The 11304-nt window shown below is 39.1% G+C and overlaps 1 protein-coding gene across 2 annotated transcripts in view; it reads left to right on the forward strand.

Moving 5' to 3' along the window:
* Window positions 1-10543, forward strand: part of SPPL2A (signal peptide peptidase like 2A) — a 51861-nt gene extending 41318 nt beyond the window's left edge. For both annotated transcript variants that reach the window (XM_006085968.3, XM_023751648.1), the window contains one exon: window positions 10243-10543. In XM_006085968.3, the coding sequence (XP_006086030.1) occupies window positions 10243-10317 (75 nt within the window). In that variant the 3' untranslated portion in view covers window positions 10318-10543. The remainder of the gene's footprint in view (window positions 1-10242) is intronic.
* The last annotated feature ends 761 nt before the right edge of the window (window positions 10544-11304 follow it).

Genomic DNA, 11304 nt, shown 5'->3' on the forward strand with positions numbered 1-11304 from the left:
GGTGAGAGACATAAGTAAAATCAGAGTGTCTAGGAAAAATTAAAGGGAAGATATCCTAAAACTTCCAGGAAATCTCCACCAATGAAGCAAAGAAAAATAAATCCCTCTATTATTCTGTGAGCAACAAACCAAACTGGGTTGGGGGTCTCAGACAATTCGCTCATATGATTGCAAAGACAGACAGAAACTCCCGGATTGGAGAGGGCTCCCCTGAGGGCTCCCAGATTGGAGAGGGTGCAAGTCAGGCTGAGGGACACCCCCCCCACTCCCCCACCCCCGTGCACGAATCTTCTAAATAGTTCTCTATCTTATTTCCCCACTGCATGTTAGTTACTTCATTTTAAATTCCTTGCAAAAATCACTTTAATGGCTATGTAGTATTATCTCATATGCATGTGCCATACATTATTTTACCATTTCCTTTGACCCAGTAATTTCTCTTCAGCAGATTGTCAAAACAAAAATTTGAGTAAAATTGATGTGAAAGATGTTCATTAGAGTACTCCTGGTCATCTTTGTTCTATTATAATAAAGTCTAGGTTAATATTATTGGCAGTTAATGAACTAATATTTTTATATAGACTCTAGCCCTACTTTTACTTTTGATTATTTTTCTTTTTGTGTTTTAATTACAAAGTAATGCATGTGTGCATTTTTAAATTCCACGTTATTTACTTATTTATTTTTAAATGTTTTTTTTATTGATTTTAGAGAGAGGAAGGGGTCGGGAGAGAGAGAGAAACATCGGTATGAAAGACAAACATCAAACATTGGTGGGTTTCCTCCTGTATGCACACACCCTGACCAGGACTGAACCTGCAACCTGGGCATGTGCCCTGACCAGAAATCAAACCGGCGACATTTTGGTACACAGGACGACGCTCAACCAGCAGCCACACCAGCCAGGGTGATGTTTGCATTTTTTAAAAGCAATACAATGGTGCCTGAAGTAAACATAGAAGACCCTTTTCTATCTCTTTTACCCCCACACCCACCCTCAAGGGGCAGCTACTTTGAACGAATTCTGTGGAGCTTCCAGATCTTTTTATGCCAACACATAGTATAAAGAGTTGAATGTTTAGAGATGTTATATACATAGATGTAATAACATTGTGTCCCTTTGGAAATATTCTACAGCTTACTTTCTCTCAGGTTTATTGTAGTACCTCTCCTTTATCCATGATGTTTATTTTTTGTATTAATAAATCTTTATTGTTCAGATTATTACAGTTGTTCCTCTTTTTTCCCTCCATAGCTCCCTTCCACCCGGGTCCCATCCCACCCCATGCCCTTACCCCCCCACTGTCCTCATCCATAGGTGTATGATTTCTGTTCAGTCTCTTCCCTCACCCCCCACACCCCCTTCCCCCTGAGAATTGTCAGTCCACTCCCTTTCTATGCCCCTGATTCTCTTATATTCACCAGTTTATTCTGTTCATCAGATTTTTTATTCACTTGATTTTTAGATTCACTTGTTGATAGATATGTATTTGTTGTCACTTTGTTGTTCATATTTTTTAATCTTTACCTTTTTCTTCTTCTTCCCCTTCTTAAAGAATACCCTTCAGCATTTCATATAATACTGGTTTGGTGGTGATGAACTCCTTTAGCTTTTCCTTATCTGTGAAGCTTTTTATCTGACCTTCAATTCTGAATGATAGCTTTGCTGGGTAGAGTAATCTTGGTTGTAGGCTCTTGCTATTGATCACTTTAAATATTTCTTGCCACTTCCTTCTGGCCTGCATGGTTTCTGTTGAGAAATCAGCTGACATTTGTATGGGTACTCCCTTGTAGGTAACTAACTGCTTTTCTCTTGCTGCTTTTAAGATTCTCTTTGTCTTTTGCCCTTGGCATTTTAATTATGATGTGTCTTGGTGTGGTCCTCTTTGGATTCCTCTTGTTTGGGGTTCTTTTCACTTCCTGGACTTGTAAGTCTATTTCTTTCACCAGGTAGGGGAAGTTTTCTGTCATTATTTCTTCAAATAGGTTTTCAATATCTTGCTCTCTCTTCTTCTGGCACCCCTATAATTCGGATGTTGGTACGCTTGAAGTTGTCCCAGAGGCTCATTACACTGTCTTCATATTTTTGGATTCTTTTTTCTTTTTGCTTTTCCGGTTGTGTGTTTTTTTGCTTCTTCGTATTTCAAATCTTTGACTTAGGGTTCTCCAGTCTGCTGTTGGATCTTTGTATATTATTCATTTCAGTCAGTATATGCTTAATTTCTAATTGGTCCTTTTTCATATCCTTGAAGGTCTCACTTAATTTCTCGGAGGTTTTTAGAAGATTCTTGAGTAACCTTATAACCGTGGTTTTGAACTCTATATCCAGTAGTTTGCTTTCCTCCATTTTTTTCATTTGTGACATGTTTCTTTGTCTCCGCATTTTGGTTGCTTCCCCGTGTTGATAGAGTGGCTTTGTGTGCTAGGTGTCCTATAATCACCTGAGGTTGACATTCTTGGTGCACCCCTTTATGGGTTGTGTGCACAGTCTTGTTGCAGTTAAGTCTTGATTACTGTTGGTATCACTGGGAGGAATTGACCGCCAGGCCAATTGGCTGTGAGGACCAGTTGTGTCTACAATGGGAGAACTGTTGTGCTGGATACACCCTTATGGGGCAGGTCTTCCTTCAGTGGGGCTTTGGTGCTCACTGAGTCTGCCCCTTGAGTGTGTTGCTTTTGGATGTGAAGAGTTGTACTCTGGTATGGTCTCATTCTGACCACTGGGTACACTGGCTCTTGCATCTCCAAGGAGGTGCAAAGTCAGCCACTGCCTGAGGACACCCAGCAGGAGCTACAGAGAGATCTGCAGATTCCTACTCTTTGTTTGGGGTTTGGAAGTGCCCAGATGAGGCCCAGCTGTGAAGTAGTGCAGGCTGCTGTCTAGGCCAGTGATGGTGAACCTTTTGAGCTCGGCGTGTCAGCATTTTGAAAAACCCTAACTCAACTCTGGTGCCGTGTCACATATAGAAATTTTTTGACATGCGTGTCATAGGTTCGCCATCACTGGTCTAGGCCTTCTTTTGGAAGCTTTGGTACTCTTTGACAAAGAAAAATCAACCAAAAAATGAGTTCGTGTGTCACCTCTGACACGCGTGTCATAGGTTCGCCATCACTGGTCTAGGGTTGTAAATTGGGTGGGGCGGGTCTCAGGGAATCATCAGGGCGGAGCAAACCACAATTGCTGCTAGTCTGCTATGCCTCGGAGTGGTCCCGGGGTCTCTGTGTCCTGCGGCCCCGTGCAAGAACAATGATCGCTGCAAACAACTCTGCGAGAATGCTGCCCTCGCATTCCGGCCCGATGCCAGACAGTCCAGTTTCTCCCCGTATGAGTCTGGGTCCCCAGAGTCTCGCCCGGAACTGGAGTTCAGAGCAATTGGGAGCTTGTATCTCTCTCCCGATTGAAAAAAACAACAGCGTACCCAGTTGCCAGCCCGTTTCCTCACGCACCTCCGCACTTCTGCACCTCTGCACCTCCTTCCAGTTTCAATGCGCTTTTCTCTTTCCTTCTAGTTGTAGAATTTCCACTTAGCCAGCCTTCCCGTGGTTCTGGATGATATCCATTTTGTCTTTTAGTTGTAGTTTTGATGTGGTTGTGTGAGGCAGCAGGTACAAGCATGTACCTATGCCGCCATCTTGGTTCCTCTCCTCCATGATGTTTATTGAAGGGAAAGGGGATGATAGTAGGTAAGGAAGGAATTCAACCAATGGATGCATTTATATTCCCTTTGAACAGATGTTCTGCCCTGGACCTTCTGAGTTTCACTCTTAAAGATTATGATCTTGAAAAACATTATTATTCTGCTTCACAGCAGCTACATATAAAGGGAAAGAAAGATCATTGCAGCCGAACACAAGGCCGTAGTAAACTGCCCAGAAGGGCAGACTCCAGGGCTTTGACCATATGACATAGTAGCTAAATCAGACAGTTAATTGTAGGAAAATCCATTTAAAAGTGTCTGAAAAGATAAAACAACTTTGGTTATACACTTTTCACTTTTATAGTGTGGTGTCATGATTTTATTAGGTAAAGATATTCAGAATATAAAATAACGTGATAATAAAGTGTGGAGTCTGCTGCCAGACTGACTACATTGTAACTCTGATTTTGTTAATTATTAGCCATATGACTTTAGGCAAGTTACTTAGCTTCTTAGTGTCTCAGTTTCCTCCAATGTAAAATGGGATAATAATCATCCTATTTAAGAGGATTGTTTAATTTATGCAAAATGCTTAGAGTAGTGCCTGGCACAACATAAGCATGACAAATGTATTTGCTATTATTACTTATAAAAATTGGGGTTTTTTTGTTTTGGTTTGGTTTTTTTAAAAATATATTTTATTGATTTTTTACAGAGAGGAAGGGAGAGGGATAGAGAGTTAGAAACATCGATGAGAGAGAAACATCGATCAGCTGCCTCCTGCACACCTCCTACTGGGGATGTGCACACAATCAAGGTACATGCCCTTGCCCGGAATCGAACCTGGGACCTTTCAGTCCGCAGGCCGACGCTCTATCCACTGAGCCAAACTGGTTAGGGCATAATTGGTTTTTTTTGTTGTTGTTTTGGTTCATTTGTTGGTTTGGCTGTAATTTTTTTAGTTCAGTTACTAGATTTACATTTTCCTGGTTTGGGTATTAAAACTTTGGGTCTTTGTTAAATCTGGTTCCTTTAACTTATTTGTAAAAGGATTTAATAGCCATCACAATCTTAGAGGGAATAAACCTTTCAAATGCTGTCGTTTTCCTACTGTGCAGTAGATTTTTAAATATGAAGAATGATATTTGCTGAAATTTTAATCAAGCTGGTTGCAGAATATTATAAATTGCTGCCAAGAGAAAATCTATTTTTCTAGAAAACTAGCATTTTTTTTTGAAACTTACAAAAATTAATGACTTCACAAAATTATTCCCTGGTTAAGTTTTTTGAAAAAAAATCTCATTGTTTTTTCTAACCTTTAAAGTCAAAATTAATTTAGCTTGAATGTTGTCATTTGTGGTCCCAGGGTCTAGGGATATAGGTTACATATAGACAGTATATTATAGGCTTTGGCATCAGTTTTGGCAAATTACTCAATCTCTTAAAACTGTCTCTTCATCTGTAAAATGAGGTTGGGTCTACAGGCAGGTAAGAGAATGTGTGATCCATGATGGTGAGTTAGCCCAAGACTTGGTGAGGCAGCTGGTTGTTGAAATCAGATAAAATTAGACAGACCCTAGGAAAGTAGGCAGGGAACCTCAATAAGCCTGATGAAACAGGGAGGAGACTAGGTGTGGACCTAGTGTAAGACAGGCCTGAGGGCCAGCGCTGAAGACCATCCGCAGGCCTTTACTGGCTCATCTCTTAGGCTAACAGTATAATGCTCCTTTCCCTCCTCTCCTAACTTTCATTGTCGTTACAGCATTGCCAGTCTGTTTCCAGAATATCCCTATATAACTCCCAACTCAAAATCTCCTTTCTCCAAGCATATATCTAAGGGTTCTCCAATTGAAATTAAGTCACTTTTCCTCATATTTTTTTAATTGTACTTTAAATACTTACTAACATCAGGCCTTGCAGTGCAGATATTTATGTATGCCTCCCTCATTAAGGTATTAGCTCCTAGGTGTTAAGAGCCTCTGGTGCTGACAACAGTATTTTATACACTGTACATTCTCAGTTAATGTTATTGAAATTCTTCATGCAAAACAGCTATAATGTTCAGTCTTTAATCCAATGACCTTTACTCATTTCTGTGTGTGTACAAGATTCCTGATTGTGTTTTAGCAGACCTCATAAAATTACCAAAATTGTTATGAGATATTATAATAGTGAAACACTTTTAAAACATTAAACTAGACTTACATGTCTACAATCTTTATATATAATCATTTTTTGCAAGTGTCAGAAGTTTATTTTTATTTTTATTAAATTTATTGGGGTGACACTGGTTAATAAAATTATACAGGTTTCAGGTACACAATTCTATACCTCATCATCTGTACACTGTATTGTGTGTTCATCAGCCTAAATCAAGTCTCATTCATCAGCATTGATGTCCCCTATCCCCTCTTCCAGCACCCTCCCCAAGTGCCAAAAGTTTATGTTGTTTTCAAAGGGCAAAGTATACCTCATTTGTTGAAACATAAGAGACTTCATAGAAATACTTTAGTATTTTACTTGTAGTCTCTCAGCCCTTTCCATGAGTTTCTCTGATCAAAAGAAGTAACATTTCTGCCCTGGATGGCGTGGCTCGATTGATTTGGTGCATCATCCTGTGCACCAAAGGGTCGCCAGTTCTATTCCCGGTCAGGGCACATGTCCAGGTTGTAGACTTGATGCTAGGTCAGGATATATGCAGGAGGCAGCCAACTGAGGAAATGTTTCTCACATCGATGCTTCTCTCTCTCTCTCTCTTTCTCTTTCTCTGTCTTTCTCTCACCCTCCCTCCTTGTCCCTTCCTCTCTCTCTAAAATCAATAAAAAATAGTAACATTTCTATAGGATATCTCTAAAATAATACTAATTTGGAAATCTTAATTGTATTCTCTATAGCTCAAAGCTATTTATCACTATCTTCTATGAAATTTTTTTCTAGAATGCTTCAAGAGTACAGTATTTGGTTTCATACATTTAGTTATACTCAGTCTAAGATCTAATTAGTGTAAATAAAGGTTCATTTCTCTGGAGAGAAATCAGCAGTGGCATACTTACTTTGGCACATAAAACAATTGAGAGAAACCATCATTTTAGGGTATTTTTGTTTATTTCTATTCTTAAATCATTGCAGTTAGATTTTTTTCGTTTTTGTGTTAATCCTCACCTGAGGATATGTTTTCTATTGATTTTTAGAGAGTGTGGGAAGGAGAGAGGGAGGGGGAGAGAAACATCAATATGAAAGAGACACTTCGATTGGTTGCCTCCCACATGAGCCATGACTGCCAGGGATCGAAACTGTAACCCAGGTACATGCCCTTGACTATGAATCGACCCTGAGACCCTTCGGTGCATAGGCCGACACTCTAACTGCTGACCACACGGGCCAGGGCTGGAGTTAGATTTCTGCAACCACCTCCAATGGGCAATTTTACTCTAGATGGGAAGTAAGTTTTCAGTTTGTTGATAATCAGCAAACAATGGGATTGTCTCTGTTAAATATCACTAGTGCTTCTAATTATTTTTAGAAGCCACAAGCTGTGACTGACAAGTGAGAGTAGAGCTACTTAGAACAACTTCGCTTTAGTGTCAACAACTCTCCAGTTACCCCACTTTAATGATTGTTTTATTAGACTGTTTCTGGAGCCTGGATCATCTATAAATAAGCAGAGCTAGCCCGGCCAGCATGGCTCAGTGTTTGAGCATCGACTTATGAATCAGGATTCCAATTGGCACATGCCTGAGTTGTGGGCTCGATCCCTAGTGAGGGTGGGCATACAGGAGGCAGCTGATCGATGATTCTCTCTCATCATTGATGTTTCTTTATATCTCTCTCTCCCTCCTCTCTGAAATCAATAAAAATATATTTTTAAATAAATAAGCAGAGCTATCAGTAAATGATGTTTCTATATTGTTTTTGTTTTATATATACATATATAGATTTTTTAAAAGTTTATCTTTATTGTTGAAAGTATTACAGGTGTCCCCCTTTTTTTCCCCATTGACCCTCTCCACCTGGCACCCACCCCTCCCAGGCCTTCACTACGCTATTGTCTGTGTCCATGCGTTTAAGTTTTCCAGTTAATCTCTCCCCACTCTCCTACCCGCACCCTCTGACTTCCCTCTGAGATTCATCAGTCTGTTCCATGCTTCTGTGTCTCTGGATCTGTTTTGTCCACCAGTTTATTTTTTTCATTAGATTCCACATATGAGTGAGGTCATGTGATACTTACCTTTCTCTGATTGGTTTATTTAGCTTAGCATAGTATTTTCTTATTGAGAAGTCAGTAAAGAAAAGTAAATACAGAATAGAGATATTTACTTCTGAATAAGTTGATCTGTGAAAGTGTTTTTTCAAAAGTAATATATTTCTATATTTAGGGATTAAAGTGCCAATTAGGGGGGAAAGAAGCATGTTATAACTTAGGGTATGTAGGCTATTATTTCATTAGGTTACAGTTGCCAGAGTCAGCAGGTCTTGGGGTTTCTGCCCATCCATTCTATTGAGGCTGCTTCCGTTCTCTTTCCCCCTACAGCTCCAACGTCTTATACCCAGAGCTTCTACATTTTTAGAAGGAAGAGGGGCTAAATATATCTTACATGCTTCTCCTTCCCCTCCTTCATTTAAATTATGACTAAAATCAACTCTTCAACAACTTCACCTTATGTTTCATGAAGTGAAATGCTTTTAATAAATATGCTACCTGTTTTGATTTGGCTTTTTTTCCCCCCTCGAAGGGCTGCAAACATGTAACTACCTTCATCTGGGGGTTGTGTTTGGCAAATAGAAGGACCTCAAAACTGATAGTTTGGGGACTTGAGATGGCTCAGAGATTATCGGCAGGTGTGGGCTGTATAAGCTGTCTCCATTACTTGAGATAGTTGTCAGCTAAATGCCTTAGTTCTGGCTTATTCTTGCCTGGCAAGTCCTGAGACCCCATTTGGGAATTATTCCTCTCTTTACCTCCTCTTCCAAAAAAACACTAAAGCTTTTGGGATCAGTTTACAAAAACAGGAACACTATCTTGCTGGTATTTTCTATTTCTTGATAAAAGAGAAGGCAAAAAAGTATATCCCAATACTGAAATTTTAATCATTTACCTAAAAATCTTTGACAATATTCACAAAGACATTATTTTTTTCCATTTTAAAGTAATTTTATCTGAAGAACTGAGTAAAAACACAAAAAACATTTAAACACTTTCTTCCTTCATTCCCAAATATAGAAAGATTTTCATGGGAATATAGGCAGAGCTGAAGTGATCATTTGAGAAAAGTTTAACTGATAATTCCTCTAAAATTAGTCTATAGCAAATGTATTCTTTTTTTTTTTTAATATATTTTATTGATTTTTTATAGAGAGGAAGGGAGAGAGATAGTCAGAAACATCGACGAGAGAGAAACATCGATCAGCTGCCTCCTGCACATCTCCCACCGGGGATGTGCCCGCAACCAAGGTACATGCCCTTGACCGGAATCGAACCTGGGACCTTTCAGTCCGCAGGCCGACGCTCTCTATCCACTAAGCCAAACCGGTTTCGGCAGCAAATGTATTCTTGATTTTATTTTATGGTATCATTTGACCTTTAAGTACCTTCAAGTTATTTGCTTTTAGTAGAAATTTTTATCATACAGTGTTTCTAAAATTTCACATATCATTTTAAAAAATACTGTATTTGTTTTTTATTTGTTTTTAGAGACAGAGAGAGAGAGAGAGGAAGGGAGAGGGGGAGAGAGAGAGATAAACATTGTTGTGAGAGTGGAACTTTGATCATCGATCGTCTCCTGCACAACCCCACTGGGGATCAAGCCCACAACCTGGGCATGTGCCCAGACCGAGTATCATACTGGCAACCTTTTGGTGCATGGGACAATGTCCAGCCAACTGAGCCACACTGGCCAGGGCTCACCTATCATTTTTAAATTATCTTAAGGTCAATTCAAGGTGTCATCCAGGTTACATTGTGCCCAAACCAGCAGGTCGTCTCACAGTGAGTTGTGGGGCCACTTGTAGTTTTGCCACTTCTAGGAGTGGGCACTACCTGCAGTTGTGTCCTGGAAAAGCATCAGGAATATCTCCCTTTTGTGGTGGAGCTCCTACTGCCATGTAGGGCAGTATCCACAGAGGGAAATGGAAATAGTAGAAGATCCAGAGAAAGCATTTATCACATTGGCCCTGAGTCCAATGATTAGGCTTGTGGAAGGAGGCTTCATTGTCACTTTGACCATATCTTAGGAGCGTGGATGTTGAACCAGTACATTGCTCCAAGAGGAATACTCAGTTCCATAGAGCATTCTGAGTCATTTTTAAAAATTGGGAATCCGCCCTGTCGGTGACTCAGTTGGTTGGAGTGTCATCCTGTACACCAGAAGGTGTCAGTTTCGATACCCAGTCAGGACACATACCCAGGTTTCGGGTTCAGTGGCAACCGAACAATATTTCTCTCTCTCTAGCTCTATCTCTAGCTCTCCTTCTTCTCCTAAAAGAAATCAATTAAAAATAAAGAGAAAAAACTTTCTTTAAAAAAAAATTGGGAATCCTTTTTGCCAAATTGGACAATATTGAGTGCAAGTTGAAAATTTGTATTTTCTCACATCTTTATGCCTAGATGATGGACCAGCCGGACTATGCACCAAATGAAGAAAACCCTGTGGCTGCTGGTGAACAGATTATCCAACAGTAATATTATGTGGACCTGCCATAATGTTTCAATTGATTTTCTGCAAAAGAGTTTTGCTTTTTGAACTGACAATCTGAAAGAATCTTCAATGATATGCTTGCAAATATACATTTTTAAGAGCTGGTACTGTCGATTATGTCATAAGTAATTAAAATACATTTGCTTTTAACTATGTTAAAGTTGTGCCTTCACATTAAATAAAAGGATATGGTCTGTATAACTTTCAAAATGTATTATATACAGTATATTTTTCTAAAAAAAAGTCTTGATCCATCCCTGTATTTTTCTTACTGAAATCTATTTCTTTTCAACTCTAATGATAGGTAAAAGTATTTCTGCCCAAGTGAGTTCCTGAACAGATTTTACTGAAAAGAATTATGAAAATTTTATGCTCCATAGAAATTTGGTAAAGATCATGCAAGAAGGAAGTTCCATAATGAAATTCCAGAAACTGCAGAAGTTAAATAAATATAATCTGAGAATATTTTTATAGCATAAGTTTTAAAAAAAATACCATTCCTTTTTTAAACTTGAGAACCTGAATTGCTTCAAATTGCTATGTTTAGTATTATAATATTTTTCCCAGTATAGGGAAACATAATATATAGAACTAGTCATTAAAAGGATACAAAAACTGGCATCCACAGTTTTCAGTGGTCTGCTATTTCCTTGAAGGTATAGCTTAAATTTGTACAGTAACACTCAGTTTCACTATGGTATTTCTGATCTCTGAAGTTTGGTTCTGTTGATGTTCAGGCTTAGTATTTTGTATAAAATTACATATTAATACCTATGGCTCACCATTTGAGTGTCATATCCCTAACAATCCCCCCCCCCCCCCCCCCGCCACTATCTTAATTCCTACTCCTTTCTCCAAAGGAAACCACAGCTAACCTTTTATATTTTGGTGGAGGATGGTATACTAATATACCAGATGTGCTTCAGAACAAAGAATTAGAGACAAAAGAGAGGAGACTGGGTTTTAGGGTC

The sequence above is a fragment of the Myotis lucifugus genome, unplaced genomic scaffold (genome assembly GCF_000147115.1).
Source record: "Myotis lucifugus unplaced genomic scaffold, Myoluc2.0 scaffold_23, whole genome shotgun sequence".
NCBI classification, from domain to species: Eukaryota; Metazoa; Chordata; class Mammalia; order Chiroptera; family Vespertilionidae; genus Myotis; species Myotis lucifugus.